The 25,740-nt window shown below is 40.8% G+C and overlaps 2 protein-coding genes across 2 annotated transcripts in view; one reads left to right on the top strand and one right to left on the bottom strand.

The window, feature by feature from the left end:
- Positions 1-25,301, bottom strand: part of LOC137403639 (integrator complex subunit 10-like) — a 36,521-nt gene extending 11,220 nt beyond the window's left edge. Inside the window, exon 1 of the mRNA XM_068089622.1 lies at positions 25,155-25,301. The gene's annotated coding sequence lies outside the window, so the exon portion shown is untranslated. The remainder of the gene's footprint in view (positions 1-25,154) is intronic.
- Positions 16,644-17,270, top strand: LOC137387929 (uncharacterized). Its single transcript, XM_068074449.1, has one exon. It carries the CDS (start codon positions 16,644-16,646, stop codon positions 17,268-17,270), a length of 627 nt encoding a protein of 208 aa, XP_067930550.1.
- Positions 25,302-25,740: the final 439 nt, after the last annotated feature.

Below are 25,740 nucleotides of genomic sequence, written 5' to 3'. Positions count from 1 at the left end.
TTCCATGTTAACAGTAGAAAGTCGCAGATTTCAAATAAGTTAATTAAGTCTCTGTTATTCTTTCAGTCAGATAAACACTCAAATAGGACCTGTCATGACAATCTACATATGATTACCAATTCCAATTCTCTTCTAGAACACAACACAGCTCCAAGTTCGATAAAGACAATAGAAAAGGCAAAGGAAAGACAATCTGAGATGATCTTGGTTGATAAAAAGTTTATGGTAGACATACAAAATCAACTCTCATTAGCTATACAAGAAATAAAGAACCAGAAAAAAATCAGATATTAAAGAAGCAAGCACTCAACTCCGAACGAAAATAGGTCCAAAAATAGGAAACCTTAATCAGAGTGTAGATAACCTAAAACACGGTAACAGAGAACAAAGAAAAGAAAATCAAACAAGAATGCAGTTCCCAAACCACAGATAACCTAAGGAGAAATTGACCTACTAGAAATTCCACTGTCATACAGCCCACGACCAAAGTGATATTGGAAAAAATAAAGGGTACTGATGGTTGAGAAATGCAATATTAGCAGTCAAATGGCACTGCAGTGCAATAGGATAACTGCAATAGTAGCTGTAATGTACTGGGTGTGGGTGTTATTATATACAACAAACAGCAATAATGAAAGAAAAGATTATATGTTTATATCTCTCCCCTGCAATAGGAGAAATGCAATATTAGAAGTAAAATGCACTGATATTATTAGAATAACCAATATTATTAATATAGTAATACAGGAATAATAGAAAACCAATGAACAATTTTGTTTACATTTAAAAACGTCATAGCTAACAATATCAAGAAGTATCAAAAAGAATATCCAAACTTAGTAATAGTAATACAGTAATAATAGAAAACCAATGCACAATTTTGTTTACATTTCAAAACGTCATAGCTAACAATATCAAGAAGTATCAAGAATAATATCCAAACTTATAATTAAATATCGTAATTTCATAAAAATTGTTAGAAAAAATATCATTGTCATTTCCTTTACTTACACTGCGTTGGACATCAGTTAGAATACCAAAGTACTCAAATGTGTCTGAAATGTCAGTTAATTTGAAATCGGCAAAAATGAAACGATTTCAGTACTCCTACATTAATTATCGAAACCTTCGGCAATTCGACAATGCTATAGACTGGTGAAAAGTGCACGTTATTTTTTCGTGAAATGCGCACGACTTAATCGTTCTATTTTTTGTCGCTCAGCGTTTCAATTTCCGGTCTTAACTTTTATAAAAGTGAGGCTTAACAAGTTTTAATAATGATTTTCGTCTAAATAAATCTGTCTATTTGTGTATAATCCGATCAGATGGGTAAGTTTTAAGATAATAACGACGGTTTACAAAGACTTGGTAACATGTTTAAATAGGTTTGTATGTGTTTTGTATCGTTATTATACTTTAACGACTCTACAAAATGATGGTTAAATTTGGTGATGAAATTTTGATGCAAGGGTTCGTCTCATTGTTGATGAATAATTTTCGGGAGTTGTGTGCACATGTGCATTTATCATAAATCTCCCAACCAATCGCTTCGCTCTGTTTGGTCGTGGGATTAGAAACTGAAACAGCAGAAACAATGCCCAGCATTTCACAAACAATCCAAACAGAAATTTACCCAACAGCAATGAAATTAGTGGAACAATGCTCGACCTGCTACAATTACATCAAACATGCCAAGAGTTACATTTGACTCAAACAAATGCATTGTAATATACAAATGTAATGACAAAACCCAACCCAGCAAGGATAACAATATCAGAAGAATAATAGGTGAAGACAAAGAAATCACCATAAATAGAAATTCTCATAGCTTTAATGACAATGTTCTAGTTCAACTTAGCGAAGAGATAATGGTTGACAAAGTTATCTTGCAATGTCCACAAGCTACTGCGCATGTGGGCCTCATCACGCCTTAACGATAGGAACTAAGCTTCATTATTTTGTTCAACCTAATCAATATTATAACTATATCTTTACTTTTGCTAAATGTTATATTTCTACTAACGTAAGTACTATTTTAGGACAATTTTATGTAAGTAAGAAAGAACATTCCACCAACTCTAAAATCAGGCACATTAAAGGGAGTTCCAACAGATATAACCGATGAACATATACACGACGACGACCTACAACAACAAGACTAGATGTCACAGAGGTTAAGCGGTATAAGAGAGGCAACTCATACACTACAGCAGTGAAAATCAGATTTGAAAGCAAAACCGACCTCAAAAAGGCCCTACACACCAGAGTCATTATAGACCATCTCGCTATCAAAGTAAAACCAGTAGGAGGACGAGGATTTCAGTGATACAATACTATAACTGCATGAAATTTGGTCACATAGCTACAGACTGCAAGAGCCAAAAGATATGTCGTCACTGATGTGACCCCTATGAAGAGATGCATGATGAATGCCCAAATAAAAAGAAATGCATTACCTGTGGAAGGAAGCACAAATTCATTGATAAAAACTGCCCAAAATACAGAGAACTCTTTCATCGGCAAAAACTGAGACAAAAACAAATGTTACACTCCATCAACTACTATGGCTAATAAGTCTAACAACAAGCTAAAGATGATGCAGATTAACACAAATGGTTGTTCCCACCCCTTACTGTTAGCTCTAGACAACTACATCACTCAAAAAAGCGGATCTAGTATTCATTTCAGAAACTAAAACAATGCAGATTTCAAATGACTACTTCAAAAACTACAACGTTCACTTAAAACCAAACAAGAGCTTTTCTAGACAAGACGGCATTGTTACCATAATAAACATGAAAAGAGAAAATAAAAGATGAAAACAACCGAAAATCTCATACTCTTGGAACAGGGGTGAGTGGATCAAATATACTACACAGTTAAGATATATTTTCAGCAGAAACAGTCCCAAGGATTGTAGCAGAAACAGATCCTACAATTATATGGAACAAAATTTTTACTAACCTTACTCGTAGCAAAGAATCAAATGTACCAAAAATTAGACTATCAGGGCACTGCGAACCGGGAACTGGACTGAAGAACTGTCAACCTTGTCGAAGGAGCTAAGACAAGCAAAAGAAAAATTTAAATACAGAAGTTCTTTTGAAAATGGTGATACGCTTGATTTGTCAAAACAAAGATTCAGAAAAGCACTAGAAAATGCAAAAACAAAATTTCTGGAAACAAAAGCAGATGCCCTCAACCGCAGTAATGGTCCAGAGTTTTGGGAAAAACTCAAGCAGACCTTTTATAACAACACTAATGCTAAGATTGGCGATCCAAGTACCATCGGCGATCCAAGTACCACCAGCAAAGTTCTAACCACCGATTCAAGTGAAGCAGAACTCTTCTATGACAACATCTTCAAAGGCAAACACCTCAACATCAACTCTAGACCAGACTCAGTCATCAGAGACTTGTTAGGAATGCATGTGAACAAAAGAGTTGCAGAAGAATTGCAAAATGAACCTAGATTTGCAAACTTGACCACACCAGTCACAATAGAATAAATAATCAAGTCTACACAACAAATTAAAACCAGAGGAAAAGGACCCGACTACGACTGAGTACACCTTTCAATGATAAAAAATGGAAGTTTCCAGTTTACAATTACACTCCAAATCTTGTTTGACAGTATCCTTACCTCAAGCAAGTGGCCATTTTCCAACAATGTAGTAATTTTCTTGAGAAAGCCTAGAAAGAAAAATTACACCACAACGAGCAACTATCGCCCAATCACAATTACATCTATACGTGGCAAAATTCTACAAGAGAATAATAATAAGAGCCCAGATTTAAGATTTTAACAGAGTCAGAAGGCTGGATACCAGAATACCAACACGGATTTCATAAAAACAGATCTACCTCTACTTTTCTATGTCAAATGATGATAAAAATTCAACACAATCAATCATCTAAACGAAAAGTCGTAGGGCTTTTTGTCGACCTACAAAAAGCGTTTGACAGTGTATGGCACCAAGGAGTATTGTTCAGACTCGCTGAATTAGAAATAAATGGACCCTTCCTTCTATTAATATCTGATTTTCTCACACGCTAACAATCAGAATTAAAGTTAACAACCATCTATCGCAGCCAAAGCATTATGAAATAGGACTGCCACAAGGAAGCGTCTTATCCCCTATACTTTTTATACTTTACATAAGAGACATGATGAACTCATGAAATAGAATCCCGCTCCAATATGCAGATGATTGTTCAGTTGTCTGTTCAAGACCAAATGAAGACCTACTATACTAAACAATGGAAAGTAATGCATGAAGCTTACACACTAGCTAGAACATTGGCGCATGAAAACAAACTGTTCCAAGACAGATACAATTTGGTTCAACTGCAACCCAAAACAACTTCAAACATAAACATTAATTCTACTAAAGTTTTAGGTTTTGTTGGGACATTACAATGGACAACCAGAGAATTACATTGCGAATGAAGTTGGCTATGTCATTATAGTATTATACATAGCTGGTTATTTATGGAATAATTACAAATTACTTTTACTTGTTTAATGTATAATTCCAGAATAATACTTTTGCTATAGCAGCTCTCTATACATATATATACTTGGGATGTCTCTTACCAATTCATTGTAAACTCAGTACTGGAATAAAGAACATTACAGTGAGAACACAACAAGTTTAACCATAGACTCTAAGTTAGCATTCAACACACAAAGAGAAGAATCAAAAGCAATGTTGGCCAAAAAATGGAGACTACTTCTAACGTTCATCAATGCAGGGATAAAACCATACTATTCTAAAAAGATACTAGAATCAACCATAACACCGAAAGTGTTTTACAATAGTTTCATATAGAATCAAAAAGCTGAACTCTCTCTCCATAGTTGTTTGAAAGACATACTAGGAGCAAAGACTAATCTTTCGACAGAAGCACTCCACCATATCACAAACATACCTATAGCCGAGTCCTTAAGCTCCAGAGACATATACACATACTGCAGAATGGCAATAGGGTTATAGGACAGAGTTATTCACAAAAACTTTCTTATCTACAAAAAGCAAACTTCAAAAGAAAATACATTCTCACATTGTAAGCCTAAATGGTAGAAACACAACTATAGTAGATATGTCAGCAAGTCATTTTAGAAGATCCACTATTCAAAAACAACTAAATAATGATCGGCAACATCGATGGAAAACTCATCTGATAACAGGACACTGCTCCACTGGTTAATTAAAAGGCCTAGAAAAAGATCATCTAGAAAAAAACCCTAATCCACTGATATTACCAAGGAGACAAATATCAATTTTAACCAGGCTCTTCACCAACCACACAACCTTACAATATCACGTGTACAAACTCTAACAATTTACACCAACATGCACAAGCCTGGATGAGGACCAGACAGTAGACCATTACCTATACAGATGCAGCAATCACACCAACCTAAGAAAGAAAATATTCCCTAACCCTCACAGCTATCAACATCTGCTAGAATTTATACATGAAAGCAGCTGATTCAATTGAAAACATAATTAACCCAGTGCAGATAAACCATAGAATTTTAGAACCATAAGAGAGGCAACTCATACACTACAGCAGTGAAAATCAGATTTGAAAGCAAAACCGACCTCAAAAAGGCCCTACACCCCAGAGTCTTTATAGACTATCTCACTATCAGAGTAGAACCAGTAGGAGGACGGGAATCTTAGTGACACAATACTATAACTGCATGAAATTTGGTCACATAGCTACAGACTGCAAGAGCCAAAAGATGTCATCACTGCTCTGACCCCTATGAAGAGATGCATGATGAATGCCCAAATAAAAAGAAATGCATTACCTGTGGAAGGAAGCACAGGTAATGCGTTTCAGTCTTACCAAAATTCTTACCAACCTTACTCGTAGCAAAGAGTCAAATGTCCCAAAAATTAGGCTATCAGGGCATTGCGAACCTTACTGGACTGAAGAACTGTCAACCTTGTCGAAAGAGCTAAGACAAGCAAAAGAAAAATTCAAATACAGAAGTTCTTTTGAAAATGGTGATACGCTTGACTTGTCAAAACAAAGATTCAGAAAAGCACTGGAAAATGCAAAAATCAAAATTTCTGGAAACAAAAGCAGATGCCCTCAACCGCAGTAATGGTCCAGAGTTTTGGGAGAAACTCAAGCAGACCTTTTATAACAACACTAATGCTAAGATCGGCGATCCAAGTACCACCAGCAAAATTCTAACCACCGATTTATGTAAAACAGAACTCTTCTATGACAACATCTTCAAAGGCAAACACCTCAACATCAACTCTACACCAGACTCACAGTCATCAGGGACTTGTTAGGAATGCAAGTGAACCAAAGAGTTGCAAAATAATTGCAAAATGAACCTAGATTTGCAAATTTGACCACACCAGTCACAAAAGAATATTGTGACTGGTGTGGTCAAGTTACTTGTTACTCATCAATTATACTTGTAATATCTTCAACATTAGAATTGTTTTCCCTATTGCTGTGTTTGTAGACAAATCAATCACCATAGATACCACAAGATACAAGCCTAATTTCTGAAGTGAAAGTCAGCATAGTATGCAGTCCTATTATTTGAGCATCTCCTTTTAGTTGCCGATGCTGAGCTGTCGAGTTGTGTATTTTTGAATCAGATTATTATGTGAATAAATACATACTACATGTAATACATACATACATGTTATAATGGCGACGAGGATGGGATCCAGACTACTTGCAGCAACAGTTACACTCTAAAAGCTAAGTATATTGGTCTTCATCTTTACGGTATATTCTTTTCTTCCTTCATTGCTGATTAAATTTGGTTCAGCATGGATAGCAAGGGGCCAGGCAATTTCTTTCCACACGATGATGCTTTGATAGTTCCCATGAATTGGAGATCTTGGGTTGACTTTTCTGACTCGAAGGGAATTTTCAATTTGAATGGGGGAAAGAACGTCAACATGAGGGCTCAGAGAAAGGCGCTCTTGTTGTACCATGCTGGGGCCAAGGTGAGGGAAATTCATGGCACATTGGCAGCTACTGATAGAGCCGATTATGACGGGTTTAGGCAGCAATTAGATGAATATTTTACGGTGGCTCCTGACGAGACTTTTCAGAATAATGTGTTTCGTAAGATAGTGCAAATGGAAAGAGACAGTTAGCAAATACTGTGCACGATTAAGACAGGTGGGTGGTAATGGATGCAATTCCCACAACTTGGATAATCAAATTAGGAATTAAATTGTTGAATATTGTTTATCGGATGTGTTGAAAAAGCACTTGATAGGAGAGGGCAAGGCTTAACTCTTGAACGCACACTGGTTTTGGCTAGTACACATGAGTCAGTAGACGGTAGATTCCGAGAGATGAGTAGCAGACCGCTGTTGAACAGGGTTAGTGATGATAGACCAGGCCTCTATAGGAGTAGTAATGGTTTTCGTAGCAGTCGGGCAGGCCTAGATAGAGGTAGCAGAGTTGCTAACGGATTTCGCGGTTAAGCCCATTGCAACGGATTCGGTAGAGAAAATTCACATGCTGTGTGCCCGGTCAAGGGCAAACAATGTTTCAAGTGCAAAGAATGCAATCATTTTAAATGTGTGTGTAGGGGTGAACATGTAAATTATTTAGAACAGAACGGTGAAGATTGATTGTAGTGATAGGCCCGATGCTGGTAATGTTAGTGAGAACTCTGATAGATTTACTTCCACAGTAAATTCTGTCAAAAAAGTAGGACTTCACCAAGCTGTGGTGCAAGTGGGAGGTGTAGACGTGAAATTCATTTTGGATTCAAGGGTGGATTGCAATGTCATAGATAAGCATACGTGGAAAATGCTTAAGAAAGGTGGTTAAAAAGTCGAAGCACTCTGGTCCAAAGAATTATTCATGCACATCACAGAAACCATTGTCAGTGATAGGTCAGTTTTGGGCAGACATACATTGTTCTGGTAATGGTGGAATGGCTAAAAATACCAAGTTTTTGGTGATTGAAAGCATTGTTGAAACTCTATTGGGGATAGAAACATGTATGGACTTTAAGGCTGATTAGTATTTCTACAAATCTTGTCGTTGAGGAGAAAGCCTGGAAAAGTAAGTTTCCAAAATTGTTTTCAGGAGGTGTAGGAAAAGTCAATGGTGAGATAACACTTTCAACTGATCATACAGTTGTGCCTGTGGCCCAACCATATTGTAGGGTGCCGTTTTCTGTTCGAGGATGAATTATGCTCTTGGACTTGGATGAGTTATGCTCTTTAAACAACATTGAACCAGTAGAGGGGCCTACAACATGGGAGTAGCGGGGTAGTCATTGTTTTAAAGGCTGATGGTAGCCAATGAATTACGCTGATTAGGTTGTGTGGATATGAGACAGGCCAACAGAGCCATAATCAGACATCACTACCTTGTGCCCACAGTAGATGACTTAGTGCTAGACATGAATGAGTCCAAGGTTTTCTCGAAAATTGACATGAAAATGGACTTTCATCAATTTGTTTTAAACGAGGGGTTTAGAGATATTACAAAAATTACCACCCATACTGATCAATACCGTTACAAACGGCTTAGCTTTGGTATTTGGGCTGCCCCTGAAATATATCAAAGGAAAGTTGCTGAAATAATGGCAGAAATTCCAGGGGTAGTGAACTTAGCTGATGATATAGTAGTACATGCGGGTAGCATGGCAGAGCATAACGAACGCTTAAAATCGACACTTGAGCGACTAGAAAATGCATGGCTAACTGTAAATGAAGTCAAGTGTGTTTTCGGGGCCGAGCAGATCACTCTTGTAGGACATAGAATCTTCAGCCGGAGGTTGATCCAGGCTCAGACAAAGTCGAGGCCCTATCGGAAGCATCAGTACCAAAAACCGTAGGGGAATTGAAAAGTTTTCTAGGGTTGGTGAGCTACTGTTCAAGGTTTATTCCTGATTTCTCATCTAGAACCCAGTTATTGTGAAGCATGACCATCAGTAAGCCATCTGCAATGCAACTGGAGATTGGGGAGAACAGGAATTAAAAGCTTTTCAGGATTTGACATGTGCGTTAGCTCATACAAAAACACTGGCATTTTTTGACTTGAATTCCGATACTTTGCTGTACACAGATTTAAGTCCTGTGGGCTTAAGGTGTGTGCTAGTTCAAGTACAGGAAGGGGTTAATAGGGTCATCTGCTATGCTTCGAGGGCTTTGACTCAAGTTGAGAAACGATACTGTCAGACCGAGAAAGAAGCTTTGGCCATAGTCTGGACATGCAAAAGGCTCCATCATTATTTGTTTAGGGTTAAATTCACTCTCATGACAGATCACCAGCCATTGGAGGTGATCTATGCCAACCACAAAAAGAAATCTCTCTCTGTTCGAATTGAGAGGTGGGTCTTGCGTCTCAAAAGTTATGATTTTCATGCAAAATACATAAAAGTCATTAAACATTGCAGACTGTTTATCTAGAATGGTGACGGGTAAATGTGAATCTCCAGTAGAGTCTGTAGAAGAGACTTGTGGATGCTTTGTTATGTTTTGAGGCAATAACGGCTAAACAGCTTGAGAGAACATCTGACAGAGATGAGAAATTGTGTTATGTAAGGGGTACAGTAGCTAAATGTTCATTTGACAATGCACCAAAAAACATGGCAAAACAAGTTAGACCGGTTATTGATGAGCTGTATGTTATTGGCGGGAGAATGTTGAGGAGAAACAGAATAGTTGTACCGGTGGAGTTGAGACATAAAATGATTGACCTTGGACACGAAGGACATCTTGGGATTGTGGGTACTAAGCGAAACTTGAAAACGAGAGTTTGGTGGCCGGGTATGGATGTAGAAATAGAATGCTAGGTGGAGCGGTGCAAAGGGTGTCAATTAGTAGGTCAGGCGCCAAAAAGAGACCCAGTTAGAGCCACTGAGTTGCTAAATGGGCTCTGGGAAGACTTAGCATGCAACTTTTTGGGTCCACTAGAGAATGGTAGATATATATTTGTCGTGGTAGATTACTATAGCAGGTTTTATGAGTGTGTATTCATGCAGTTCACTGTTAGCTGCAAAATCATACACGCTTTGGTTGAGATTTTTGACATGGAGTGAATGGAGACATGGAGAGCATGAATTGCCTGAGTTTAAAATCAGATAATGGACCTCAGTTTATTTCTTGGGGGTTTGTTGAGTACATGGAAAGTATGGGCATGAGGCATGATTAAGTGACACCGCGATGGCCCAAGTCTAATGGTGAGGTAGAATGTCACAATCGTTCTTTGATGAAGAGAGTTAGGTTTACCATAGCTGAAGGTAGGAGTGTAGAAGGGGGTTAAGGAAATACCTGTTACCGTACAGAAACACTCCAGATTCGATCACTGGTAAATCTCCATCAGAAATGCGTTTTGGGCATGCTTTTTGCATGCAAAAATTACTGATAAAAGTCCCTCAGATGCAAGATATTTTTGGGGAGTCAGAGGAACAGGATCGTGATGCAGAAGTAAAAAATCCAATGGTTGCCAAACGTAAGCAGAACAAGTTGGGACACGACTTTGAGGTGGGCAATTTAGTGCTGTTGAAAAGAGTCAAATGCCAGACACCGTTCCATCATGATCCATATAAAGTGCTAGAAGTATGCAGTCCCATGTTGACGTTAGAGTCGGTAGATCGCAAAATAGTGAAACAAAATGTAACGCATGTTAGACGTTTTTACTTCCCGGAAACTAATTTATCTGTTGTAGATGAAGCTAGAAGTAATGGAGGAACCACCCTACCACCAGACTGGAATTACAACTATGGCCACGGACCAACAAGACCACAGACCGACACAGCTTGTTTGGAGTCAATACGAGAAGAGCCAGACACACCAGTTCGACCAGATACGCCCGCAAGAAAAGAACTATACGCTAGGCCGATCACTTCAATGAGTGAACGAGACTGTGCTTGAGAGTGAATCCTCAACAAGGCCGATAAGAGACAGAAGACCACCCGCATATCTAAACGAATACATCACATGAACTAAGCCGTCAACGCATACATTAGCTATGAAGGGAGCAAACACTAGCCTGAGTCACTCGAGATAACATTACAGACATCCTGAGTGCTTGTAAGGGAAAGCACACCCGCTCTATTATGGGGCTTACCTAAAACAGAGATTTTCCAGCTGCGGTCGGGTGTATTATGCTGCCAGGGTTCGATTTACAGTGTCCGCAACAAGCATTTAGACTAATGTAAATGGATAAAATGTAACAATATCATAACTATATATTTTTGTGCTGATGATATTTCTTATTACTGACTGTAGCTAAATCTTATACGAAAATATGAGGTGTAATATCCTAGACATTGGAATTGTCTTCTCTATTGCTGTGTTTGTAAACAAATCAATCACCATAGATACCACAGCATACAAGCCTCATTTCTGAAGTGAAAGTCAGCATATTATGCGGTCCTATTATTTGAGCATCCTCTTTTAGTTGCCGATGCTGAGCTGTCGAGTTGCGTATTTTTGAATCTGATTATTATGTGAATAAATACATCTAATACTTATATAATTACCACGATGTTGTAATACCCACAAAGACAGATGATACAGCCCATATTATAGTCAACCAATAATAAATTTCCAATCGATCTTGCCACGATCAATACTCATAGAGAAACTAGTCTTCAGACACGAGCCCTTGTATATAGTATCAATCAAATTATCTTTGTGTAAGTTATCCCACATAACTTATTTGAAGTCATCTTCTCATGTAAATTTTCTTTTAATTTTTACACAAATAATCTCAAACTAAACATGAATTGTTCACTACTATCTTGCATTCAGAATACGTTAACAGTTTCCATTTTATTTGATAATATGCCTGCAAATAAAGACTTTGCTATTTGGTTATCAGCAAAATAAAAGATTACTAACTAACAGCAACTAACGAAGGTTTCCGGTTGCGGTAAGTAAGATGGCAGCCGTCTAATTTATTCTCCTGTTCATCTTTATAGAAATTATACATTTTCTATACCTCTGACAACCATCCACTAAAAAATCTCTCTTGGTATCAAAAACATTTATTCTACCATATTAAGCATATTTAGCAAGCAATTACTGGTGGTTTTGATGTACGTAGAACTTCGTGTTTTTGGGTGGGTTAAGTGAAGCAGTTGGGCAATTCTCCCTGTTACTGTTCTATTCATCATGGGGCGTGACAAGGAGAATGACTTTAAATACTATGCTGTCATCAAAGGCCGAGTTCCAGGCATATATGATAGCTGGGTTCTAGCTGACAAACAAGTTCTTCACTGCAGCGGCTGTGTGTACAAGGGATTTAAAACCTTAAAAGGGGTTGAAAACAGTATGAAAACAGGTAGGGTTTGCAATGTCAAATACTTTATAACAGAACCTGAGGCCAGCGCTCAAGAAAATGTGCTTGACGTCACAGTAAAAAACAATGCTAAAGACGATCTGGAATGGTCCAATCTAGATGGCACAGACGCCAACATTAGCAGCAATACATCTGCAGAGCATGTAACTTCAAAGGCTCCTAACCAGACCAGCACCCTTAAGATCTCATCTGACCTTCGAAAGTGTGAAAAATGTAGTAATCTCGAAAAAATAGTCAATGCGATGAGCAGCAAACTTGAAAAGGCTTTGCAAAAGTTAGAGTTATATAAAGACTCAAATAACAAACTGGAACAGACTCTGACTTGTATACAAAAACTAGAAACAGATCTAAAAACCTTAGGGACCACCAAGGATCATGTTGAAAAAACAATAGGTCCTCAAATGAAAGGAGTTCTAACTCGAATTCAAAATGTGGAAGAACAGTTAAATGAGAATAGTGCAGAAAGTTGCAGCTCAGACCAGACATGGGCCACTGTAGCTAACAACAGAAGTCAAAAATACACTAAATCAACAGACCAGTTGACAACTAGAATTCCTGAGCAAGCTAAAGGAAATGGGCACAATACAAGCACAAAGACAAGTACAAAGATAACTTTTGACCACACCAAATGTCTAGTCATTCATGATATAAAGAACCCAGTTGGAAATGATGAGGAGATCAGAAGGGCTGTTGGTCAATGCCACTACTGTGATATCATCGACTCGGCTCACTAGAACGCCGGCTTGACCGGAAACGAGAAAGACGCGAGACCGCTGGGAGAAAACCTCTCATCACTCTCTTACGACTAGAAGCTCAGTGAGTGTTAACGTGTTTGTTTTGTCTCCTGCTAAGTAGCTACTTGTTAAGAACCCACTGAACTAGATTAGCCTTAGTTCACATGGTACCACGAGTGTTTACTTACAGGATAAGTGTAATACTTTGTGTTGAGCTAAGTTTGTACGATAGTGTAGTGTTAAAGGAGGTGAGTATTGTAGTGTATCAGGGTCATAAGTATGCCACCTGAATCATACTGTCAACAATTGCAATAATGTGGCAATATGTTTGTTTCTTTGTGCTGTTGTCTTTGCACCTGAAATCGTCACTATGGTGAATCATTGATGACTTGCATACACATATATATTGCTTGTAATGTAAAAATAAAACAGTCTTGAATTAGCCAGCCACCAGAAGTCTTGATACACTAAAAGTATAGTGAATTGTGTTGGACAATTTTGGTGTGGGTATAGACGCTCAGCGAGGTGCATTGCGGTGTAGTGACACCATAGATACACGAATGGATTTCAGTTGACCGTTCTGCTATTGATATTGTTGAGTAGATTCTATTGTAAATTTTCGAATTAAAAATAGAATAATGGCTGGAAGAAGGGCGGGTGCAAATATTTTTGCTAGCTTCCCTGCGCTAGAGATTTTGGCTACTGATGTATTCGAGAGTTGGAAAAAGTTTAGCGAAGAGTTTACACTCTGTATAGAAATGAAAGCTTTTGAGATGGGGGATAGTGAGGCTACGGTGGAGGGAGAGGCCGTCGTGGTCCCAAACTTCACTCCTAGGGCTCAATTGCTAGCACTCTTAAAAGCCATAGGCCAAGAGGGTATGGAAACCCTAAGATCGTTGGGTTTTGAGTCCAATAACCCGGGCTCAACATTCAACCAGGCTTGAGACCTGCTGAGACAGCATTATGAACGAGAGGAAAATGTCTACGTCAAGACCCAAAAGTTTGTTTCTGCGAGACAACTTGCGGGAGAAGATGACAGAGATTTTCTCCTCAGAGTAGAACGGCTCAGTAGGCAGCTCGATTTTGGTAGGAATGACGATTCACGTAGGAGCTTTGCCCTAGTCATTGCCGTGAATGGACTGCGCGATATAAAATTGAGTAGGGAATTAATGGCCCAAAATGATCTGGATTGGGAGAGGTTGACGAACTTTCTTCGAACCAGAAATGTAGCGCAAGAGGCTTCAGAGATGCTCACGGCGGAGTCTAGTTCGACTCGACCTGCTGCCGCCCAACTTAGTGCAACACAGGATGCTGCGGTGCCGACCCCAGGGGCTCGTGCCTCTTCGGAGACTACAGGCGGTGGGGCTGGGGCACAGCAGCGTGTCAAACAGGAAGTTGGCGAGGTACGGAGGCGAGAGGACCGAGACTGTTGGCGAAAGAGAAGGGATGGTGGCGGTGACGGCTACAAGGATCGTGGACGTCAAGGGTGTTACAATGGCTACGGACGCGGCTCTAGCAGCCGTGACGGTAGTCAGGAACGCTTTGGGCATCGTAGTGGCTAATAAGGCGGCTCTAACAGCCGGGAAAGTAGCCACGAAGGACGTTATCGCTATCGCCGTTATAGTGTTAACAGCGATTCAGACGACCCCAAGGACCGTGTAGGCAGGAATAGTTACCGGTGGAGGCGCCGTGACTCTCCCTACCGGAGAAGTGACGACTGTTGTTATGAGTGTAGCGCAGTGGATCACTTTGTTAGAGATTGCCCCCAAGTTAGATGCAATGTTTTCAAGAAACTTGGGCACATGGCAGGTGCATGCGGCAGACCAAGCAGGTGCCGTACATGCGACGGCAAATATCATGCGGAGAGCGAGTGTCCCTTTAAATCAGGAAAAAACCGCAATAGTGATAAAAAGGTTAGGATAGTCTCTAACCGGGATTCTAGTTGACTGGCTGATGATTTCAGACTCGCGCTCTCGGTCCATGGCCAAGATGCTCCTTTCTGTCTAGACACTGAGGCGGATGTCACTGTGTTGACAGAGGGAACTCAAAAGTCTTTGGACTTGCCACTCTCTCCTAGTTCCACAATTTTGGTTGGCGCAGGTGGAAAGAGGTTGACTGTGGCAAGAGTTGCTGATATTAAGATCAAAAGCAAGCGAAAGTCCACTAATTGCAAAGTACATGTAGTGCTAGGTGCTAATAGAAATTTATTGGGAGCACAAGAAATTATAGACTTAGGTCTTTTAGCGATTGTCAATGCTATAAACATTGAGGCATTTGATCCAGTAAAGGAGTTTTCTAGGCTCTTTCAAGGGCTAGGAACGATGCCAGGCTTGTTTAGCATTGAACTAAAGGAAAACACTGAACCTTATCATCTTTTCTCTCCGAGGCCTATAGCTGCCGGTCTTTTTGACAAGGCAAGGGCACAAATTGAGAAGATGTTAGCGCTGAAAGTTATTGAGTCAGTAGAACAACCAACTGATTGGTGTTCGGGACTGACCATAGCTCGGGCGCCATTAGGATGTGTGTATACCTTACCCACCTCAATAAAGGGGTGAAAATGGAGACATATCCACTCCCGAGGGTCAGTGACATGTTGTCAAGACTGGCCGAGGGTCGTATTTTCTCCAAGGTCAATGCAAATTCCGGATTTTGGCAAGTTAAGCTCGACCCTAAGAGCAAGCTACTGACGACGTTCATCTCTCCATGGGGGAGGTATTGCTTTAAACGAATGCCCTTCGGCATATCGTCAGCTCCTGAGTATTACCAAAGGGGCATGGAAAAGATATTAGGCCAGATGGACGGAGTTATCTGTCTAATGGATGATGTCTTAATCTTCGGTAAGGATGAGACCACTCACTGGAAACGGTTGAGAAAGGTTCTATCCAAGATCGAAGCTGCTGGAGTGACACTTCGCGAAGACAAATGTGAATTTGGCTGTACTTCGGTCAAATTCCTTGGACATCTTGTCAGCGCTGAAGGTGTAAGGCCAGACCCAGACAAAGTAAAAGCAATTTGTCAGTTAAATCTCCCAGAAGATAAAAAAGCTGCTAGGCACTTCATTGGCATGGTTAACTATCTCAGCAAGTTTTCCAGAAATTTGTCTGGTTCAGCTATACCTATTTATGCCGTGATGGGAGCGCGCAGTATGTGGCTGTGGGGCAGTAGTCAACAGTTGGCTTTTGAACAGATCAAACGGGAACTGTCACGAGCCCCTGTGCTATGTGCATTCGACTTGAATAAGCTGCATCGCGTGTCAGCAGATTCAAGCCAGTATGCTCTCGGTGCTGTGCTATTACAGCAGACCGAGCTGAATACTTGGCAACCAGTTGAATACGCTTCACGCAAATTGACTGAGGTCAAAACTAGGTATGCGATGGTCGAAAAAGAAGCGCTGGCAGTCACATGGGCCTGCGAAAAATTTGATTATTACCTAGTAGGTCGATATTTCGAGGTAGAGACAGACCACAAACTTTAGTCTCCATCCTTGGTGACAAAGATCTGTCTAAGCTACCTGTGCGGGTACAACGGTTTAAAATGAGGATGATGAGGTACGGTTATTCAATTTTTCATACCCCAGGACCTCAAATGTACATAGCAGACACACTGAGTCGGCCCAGCGCCGCTAGCAGCGAAAACATAGGTCACTGTTCTGCAGTGGAACAGTACGTCGAGACACAGGTTGCAGAGATGCTAGACCCGTGTAGGCGAACTGAGTTGTTTGACGCCACTCGGCGAGACACAACGTCCAGAAAATGTTTGGAATACCTTGCGAAAGGGTGGCAAGATAAAAAGAAATTGGATGCAGAGCTCGCTAAGTTGTATGGTAGTCGTGATACGATTACGTCATACCAGGGTCTAATTCTGTTTAAAGGCAGAATTTACATTCCGAGTAAGTTGAGGTCCATTTACCTGGCACGATTCCATGAAAGCCATCAGGGGATCGAAAAGATGCGAGTAAAAATGAGGCAATTCACTTGGTGGCCCTCAATGAGTGGTGATATAGACCATTATGTCTCTCGATGTAATGTCTGTATTAGACACTGTTCTATCAAACACCAGCCCATGGAGCATGCTCAGCCTCCTGAAGCTCCTTGGTTGGAGATTGGGTGTGATGTTATGGAACATCAAGGTAACTTGTACCTAGCCATGATGGATTATTACTCCAGATGGATTGAAGACCCCGGATTCAAGCTCAGACTTCTTGTCTTGTAATCCAGGCAATGAGGCCAGTGTTAGCCAGGCTGGGAGTGCCAAAATTAGTCAAGAGTGATAACGGACCATGTTTTGCTAGCCAGAAATATCGCAACTTTGCGCAAGCATGGGGTTTCCAAATAGCCACCAGCAGCCCAAGGTATGCGCCATCCAACGGACTAGCAGAACGGGCAGTCAAAACCGTCTAACGGATGTGGGACATGTCAACGGACAAGGACAAATCACTCCTTGATTACCGATCAACACCACTCAAATCGGGTTACTCCCCAAGCGAGTTAATGTTTGCTAGATCGATCAGGACAACGTCGGGAAAACCTGTTCCCCGTGTTGTAGACTACGATCTATTTGAACATAAAGAACTCGAAGCCAAAGAGGCTAAGCGTGAGAAATGGAACGCTAAACACAGGGCTAAGCCTCTGTCAGACCTACTGGGGCAGCGAGTATGGGTTAATGCTCCATCCGATGTCGGTAAGGAAGGGGTTGTAGTCCGGGCGGACAGCTCTCCGGAGAGCAATTGGGTTCGCGTAAGACAGAGCGACCTTCGTCGCAACCGTAAGCATTTATTTGTGCTTTCTGACTCTGATTGTAGAGAGGATGACTATTTTTTCATACAGCCTACCAGTGTGGGGAATGCCGAAGAGGCTGCCGTGAGTAAAAGGGTCGTAGATAGACAAGCTTTTCCCGCTTTGCTAACCCCTAGGGTGCCTAATTCTACTACCCCCGCTTTGATTAGAGGTAACACTGGTAATGTGGAGGACGCAATAGACGACGAGGCTCACGCCAGTAGTGATAACACTTATAACAGTGGCACTAATGCTTGGGGTGATGGTATCTGCAGCAATGGTGGTTACAATAACACACTACCTGCTAACCTGAGCATAACTGATAGTGTAGAAAGTGATTTAGCTTTAGATACCTTATTTTCTGATCGCCTAACAGAGGGTGAGGCTTTGCCTGACAGGCCTGCAGAAGCGAGAAAAACCAGTAGTAGCAGCCGGGTTGCAAACCCCGTTGCTCAGACTGGTGACAGAGTGACCAGAAGTGGTCGGACTGTCAAGACAAAGAGGCACGATGGATTCCTCTATTATAAATAGTGTTCTCCTTTTTTGTAGATTACTAATTCTTACTACATTGATCCAATATTATGAAGTGTCCCAATACACACTGCAAGGAGTCAGGAGACCACTTGGGGAAGGACTGCCCAAGATGCTGGAGATGTGGGGAGACCTCCCACGCAACTGACCGGTGCACCCGCGTCAGGTGCAAGAAGTGTAGGCAGGAGGGACACGAGAGAAAACGGTGCCCCCGCATGGTCTGCAATATGTGTGGAGAAAAGGGCCACACAGTAGAGGTCTGCCGGAACACGTCAAGAAGGAGAGGAGGAAAGTCCTTCAGGCCTTCAGTACCTGCAGGTAATCCTTCAAAAATGAGACAGGCCTCAGGCCAACGAAATGTGGAAAGACGGGAGAAAGGTGGGAGCAGGCGGCACACGACATCTCGTACCCCGTACAACCCACCCGTAGCCAGACAGACTGCGAGTGCCACCGATGTCTTCACCTTGGAAGACATTCAAGCAATGATCAGGGGGGACTCCGGTCCCCAGACTGATTTTGAGGGAGACTTGCGGACCCTCAGAGAAGAACGTGCTGCACTGAAAAAGCGGTACGACACAGAAATGAAAGAGCTGGAGAGACGGAAGAATGAGCTCCACGCAAAGAGGCGTGAGCATGAGAGAGTTCCCCTCTTCGGGAAGTCCTAGCCTCGGCTGGCTCCCCTGGTGGCTCCCCAGACACCCGCGTCTCAGAAAACAACTGCAGCTACCGCCATGCCACTGCCGTCCCCTGCCAAGGACAGCAACGAGGCATCTAGTGGAGACTCCAACGACGGAAGAGACCATCTCAAAATAGAAAGTCTTTCGTTGGAAGGAGGCGGCTCCACGTCCTCCGCCACAGCCGGAGACCCCGCGACAGTAGACCGCGCTGAACAGGCGACTGTGGCCGGAAACCTGCTTGCAGGAGACCGTGCTGAACAGGCGACTTCAGCCGGAAACCTGTCCACAGGAGACCGCGCTGAACCAACCAACGCAGCCAGAGACCTTTCTCTAGAAGGAGACTGTGCGGGAGAGAGAGAGAGGACATGGACACTGCCAACGAGGACCTGTTGCTCGGTCCAGGCGAAAGTGCGGTGTGATTTTCACAAGGTGGGAAGTCACGTCGGAGAGATTCCAGACTCTTGGCGACATTTGGAGAGATCCTAGACTCTCAACCCTTTTAAAGGAGTTTCCAGACTCCTTTTCCGAAACCTCACGTTTCCAAGGATACCCGGAGTACCAAAGCGCCCTAGAAGCAAAGTAGAATTACCAGGCTCTACTCACAGAGACACCAGACTCTGGGGGAAACCTATGTTTACCCATGGGCACTTGAGAGTGCAGAAGACCAGCAAGTAGTCCCCTACAGGCTATACAGGCTGCTGAGGGTTTGGCCTCACGGGATCTCCCAGAATCCACTGAACACACCCTGTTAAAGATCGGCATCCAACAAACAAAGGGAGATGTGATATCATCGACTCGGCTCGCTAGAACTCCGGCTTGACCGGAAACGAGAAAGACGTGAGACCGCTGGGAGAAAACCTCTCATCGCTCTCTTACGACTAGAAGCTCGGTGAGTGTTAACGTGTTTGTTTTGTCTGTTGCTAAGTAGCTACTTGTTAAGGACCTACTGAACTAGATTAGCCTTAGTTCTCAACTACGTCCTATCATTGAGCGAATAACACGATCAAGGGAAAGGGCTCTGAAATACATAGTTCAATTCCAAAATCCAGACATGGTGAGGGAAGTAATGCTAAAGTGGAACAAGCAGATTTTTGGGGCATCCAAAGTCAGGACACCAATTAAAGAAAATAATAAGCCATTTCATGTAGGATTTGCCAAGCAGGTTCCAATATGCTTCACCATTGAATACATAAATAAAACGCTCTCTGAGCTATATCTCGGTGCGACTGCAGTTAGACTTACCAAAAAAGATGAGTACCTAGAAACAGTCAAAGTGACTTATACTAATCAAACCCAGTTGGATAAGGCCACTCTTTGATAAGGTTTACTCTTTGAGACAGAATCCCTTTGTGTTAGAGTAAAAAAAGGTATTGACACTCCACAATATACCCAATGCTATAAATGTTTGAAATTTGGACACATTGCTAAAAACTGTCAACATGATCAAACTATCTGCAGGAGGAAACTATCTGCAGGAACACCCATCAACTCATTGCTCAAAGAAAGAAAAATGTAGGAATTGTGGTCTGGAACACGAAGCAAACAACTGGTCAGAATGTAACAAGTTCCAGTCATACAAGGGCAAAGTTCTAAACAAGCACCAAAAACATCAACATGGGAGATCCAACTAAAGTAATGCAACTAAACATCAATGGTTTCCCTGATAGGTCTCATATTTGTCTTAACAACTATATAAATAGAGAAAGAGCCGACCTAATTTTTCTCTCTGAAACCAAAACCGATAGTATTAAAAGATTCCCTAATTTTAGCTGCCTCTCTCGAGCTAGTAATGTAAATCCTAAACAACGTGGCGGTGTTACTATTCTAGTGCGCAAATCAATACTAGTAGACAGGCACTTATCTCTAGAAAGAGACGACGTCGATGCTATATTTGCAGCAGTTACTCTAAATAAGAAAAGAATATTGGTATGCTCGGTTTACATTGGTCCACAAAACCAGAGGGAACTTAGCATCTTTTGTAGCCTTGTTACCAGCGCTATATCGCAACTTCAATCACTCAAATGTGAGGGTAATGCCATATTTGGAGATTTTAATTTACGTCACACTGACTGGAGAGACAATATATGCAATGCCTTGGGCAAACTCTTAGCCACCTATGTAACTGAGAAGAACATACTGGTAACAAATAAATTCATAGGTAACACCTTCACTTGTGAAAAAGGGGAAAACCGCATAGTTATAGGTCTTGTGTCTGAATGCATTTTTAACCTAGTTTCAGAGCAATATACAGATGATGCAGTAGAACTTTTTACTGGTGCTCCTCAAAGAGGGCATATACCTGTATGGACTAAGATAGACATTTATAGAACAAAAATAGCTAAGCAAAAAGCGTACTCATGGAACAACACAGACTGGGATAAATATGCTGATACTGTAGATAAACTTACTTTTTAAGCTTTGCCAGCTATGGTCACCTACACAGACCCAAATGAGATATGGCAGACAGCAAAGTCTATACTGTTAGAGGCGAAAAATGTGTGTGTTCCACAAAAAACAATCGCACATCACAGTAAACCATACTGGAATCAATCGCTCATGGAACTATCATTAAAACTCCGCAATGCCGAGAAGGCATTCAAGCGGAGGTCCACATATTTTAATGGAGACAGAATGCAAGCAGCTAAAGAGGATTCTCTGAGGCTTTAAATAAAGCGCAAAACTTTCACATAGAGGAATTGAGTAAAGATCTAAATGAAAGAGACAGCTCAAAATTTTGGAGCTCCTTCAAACAACCATTTTACCAAAACAGAAATGATTGCCGGCAAGTTGCCACTCTAACAAATGGGGCAGGTAGTGTAATTTCAGATGATAAATCTAAGGCAGACATTTTGTATAGAGACATTTATCTAGGCAAACACCTGGATAATTGCTCGTTTGACAGTAGCTAGAAAACATATGTAGACAATCACGTAAACGATGCAAGCTTTTTCCATAACGAGGGCATCAAATCATACAACGACAAGATATCGGTAGAAGAAATCATAGCAACCCACAAACAGGCTAAATGCTCAAAAAAGAGCGCAGATTTTGATGGAATACATCCCAAAATGTTGAAATTCTGTGGCAACCAGTTCCTTTTACAGGTATATAAGTTATTCAACTCTGTACTAGACAGTGAAAGCTGGCCATGGTCAGGGAGAAAAGTTATTTTTTTAAGGAAGCCTGGCAAGCCATCATACTCATCCACATCGTCGTATAGACCAATCAGTATAACATCATACATTGGAAAAATGTTAGAATATATACTCCACACTAGGCTCACAAAACACTTAAAAGACAATGCGGTACTACCAAATTATCAACATGGGTTCAGGAAGGGGTTTGGTACTTTAACCTGTATGTTTGAAATGATTTCTACCATAGAACATCAGGTAAAAAACAAATCGAAAGTTGCTGGGCTGTTTATAGACTCACAGAAAGCTTTCGATTCAGTTTGGGTCAATGGTCTGTTATACAAGCCTCATGAAAGCGGTGTCAGGGGAACTATTCTTAAGACTATGCAATTATTACTTAATGACAGAACAATACGGATACAAGTAAATAATCACACCGTTGAACCACTAAAGTGCAATCTGGGTGTTCCGCAGGGTAGCGTATTATCTCCGTTACTGTTCTCCATATACATTAAAGATATGCTAAAACAAATTGAGAGCATACCAATTCAGTATGCTGACGACACTTCTATCATAGTTGCATCCAAATCTAATCAGTCCTTAAAACAAATTTGTCAAAATGAGTGTTATGTTATGGACAGATGGCTTTCCAAATGGAGGCTGAAGGCTAACTGCTCAAAGAGTGACTTCGTGGTCTTTCAAGGTGACAGTCTAATACCTAAGATTTCAGGCCAGACAATAAATAAAACTAGCAACACTAAAGTCTTAGGACGAACTCTAGATAACAAATTAAGCTTTGACATACAACTTGGCATCGCCACTCAAACACTCAAGCAAAAATGGGCCATGCTTAAGCCTTTCATAAATAAAAATCTAAACATAAAGACATCCAGGCGCATACTATTATCAGTTATTCTCCCCAAAGCGTGCTACCTCGCTCATTTATGGGACAGCAAGTTCAGAATTTCATTGTACGCTATATTGAAAGACATGATAGATGTACCATACCACCCACCTGAGGAGGAACTTCATGTTTTTGCGAATATAAAACCTCTACCCATTCAATAGATAAACCTTAGGCTAGGCCTTGTGAAACGCACTGTTTCAAACAATAGCAAAGGCAAACTGTTCTTGTATACCAAAAGTAGATTAAGCCAGTAGGTAAATTCAGAATGTGCTAAACTCTTAGGCCTTAGAACTCTAGATGCAAACTCAAATATTTCGATGATAGCTTTGAAACGAAATAACATATTAAAGCTCGCACAATAGAGGTGGAAAGACCGGTGGAAAACTCATTGGAAGTTGAGACAGAGTTCAGACGGTCTCATACCTTTGTTAACCAACCCAACAACGCTATTGCAGGAGGCAAGAATCTCACTGCACCTACCACCAACCTTAATTGGAAATCTTTGTTCCCTTCTTACAGGGCACTGCGGCTACAAATTCACATGTATAAACTCGGTTTAACTTGCTCCCCGACTTGTGTATGCTTGTTAGAGGACGAATCTCTCTACCACTTCTTGTTTAAATGTCATTTGTACAATGTTATCAGGAAATCTTTCACACCACAGTTAGGTGACTGGTTCAGCGCGATTAGATATATAGAAAAATCTAGTCACTTAACATAAGCATTACCAAGTAAGCCTACTTACTATGATACCTGAAGTTTTCATCTCACTTATCTTCTAGACCGCCGTCATATTGCATTGTTAACTCATGCTCTTGTCTAGTTGTCCACGGTGGCTCTATGTAGAGCCATCGGGGACAATAAGTGTGTCTGTAGATTGTCAAGACGGATGCTAACTCATATACACTTTATGACTTTGGCTATGGCAGGAGTTGTCGTCAAGCACTTTAGCATAATGCAAATTTCTCATCAGATCATGCTAACATTTATTTATCATCTATTTAAGCTATTCAATTGTTGCTGCAGTTAGCATACTACTCATACATTTTATTTTTGTTTTATTACATATTCCCTTTAAATATGCTTGAGATATTGAGTCTATAGTGCCGGAGCACGGCTCCCTGTCCATGTCGGCCGCGGTGTGGTGCGGTTGGTGTTGGTGCCCGTCGGCGGGGTCTGGATAGGGTTCCGGGGTTGGGGGAGCACTTTTACCAGTAACAACATTATTTATGCCTCCATTTTAGTGGAGTTGCCCTCCCCAGGCCCTAATACCCAAAATTTTGAGTTACAAACACAAGCTACCTGATATATATATATGTGTGCATGCATAGTATATTTAGTCACACTAACTTCTGAAATACTTTCAGGAATAGCATATGCATCAAGTAAATATAAACTCAAGTACTGTACCGAGCTTTTGTGCTCGCACGGATGTGCAAAGGGGACCTTATCAGCTGTTATTCCAGCATGTGCCAGACATCCGGGCCCACAGTTTGCTCTGGAATTTTGTTTTTTTCAGCCCCTGACCTCGTCTGGAATTGGTTGGCGGGGCCTGCGCCGCCGTGCTGCCGGGGCTGGGCGGATTGGGTCCACCTCTGGCATTGTGGACTCAAAATATTTTCTTTATTGCATTCTCATTATTGCATTCTGTAATGCCTTGTATATAAACACTGTATATAAGTCTTGCCGTGGAGCAATTTCTGTTTCCTGCCAGTATTATTTTATTTTGCTACTCGTAATTACCCTCTCTACATAACTGTTTCGTTATTTACATCTGACAATCTCACCTACAGATGGGGAGTTTCTTTTTCAAGAAATATAATTATAGATTATTTTTGCCTGCAAATAGAGGCGCAAATAAGATTATATTTTATATTAATATTATTTCAATAAATATTAACTAACTAACAGCACACTGAAGTTCAAAACCGCCGTTATAAATTATACCAAGTAACACAATCAGAAAAAGAAAATGTGCTCAAACACTGAAACTACCAATAGAATTGCAGATGACTATCTTCTATTTCTAATCGGAACAAAGTCATGTATCATACTCCTGATCAAGCACTTACAAAGACCCGCAACTGCAGTCTGACTGTTCAATGACATACAAAAATGTTTGTAAAAAACGGCAGAAAGCTTTAAATATACTAAGAATTATTCGGCAATTCGTGAAAAAAAATTGTCATTGATTTAACATGTTTATAAGAGCGAAACTAAGTGTGAAGTTCCTATCCCATGAAATCGGTGCACACTTTCAGCTTTCAGATATATAGCTTGTGATTCGTTTTAAAAACTTACTAAGACTATCAGTTGAGTAACACATGAGTGTAACGCTGCTGTACCAACGCTATATGAGTAACAGTAATTAGCGAATCAAATTTTATGTCGTACAAGGTTTGTAACAATAATGGTTCCTTAGATACTGATGGCTTGTTTTTATGATAGTATGTTATTTGGGCAGTTATGTCCGAGTTATTGGTTGATTCCAAACATGAAACATACTTCTTTAGATTTGTGCAATGGCTTATTTTACGCGTTTAACGGTTTCTTGCCCTGTAGTTTTATTTACTGTCTGCTTTTAGCATTTTTATAACTGAGTAATAATCTGTTTTCGTCAGAATGGCATATTTAGTTATTTACTATAATGTAGACATA

The sequence above is a fragment of the Watersipora subatra genome, chromosome 1 (genome assembly GCF_963576615.1).
Source record: "Watersipora subatra chromosome 1, tzWatSuba1.1, whole genome shotgun sequence".
Classification (NCBI taxonomy): Eukaryota; Metazoa; Bryozoa; class Gymnolaemata; order Cheilostomatida; family Watersiporidae; genus Watersipora; species Watersipora subatra.
Note: the sequence above shows the minus strand (reverse complement) of the source record. Positions and strands in the feature narration are given on the sequence as shown.

Bases quoted from the DNA above. Each gene is read 5' to 3' on its own strand.
- LOC137387929 (XM_068074449.1), top strand. From the start codon at position 16,644: ATGTACATAGCAGACACACTGAGTCGGCCCAGCGCCGCTAGCAGCGAA.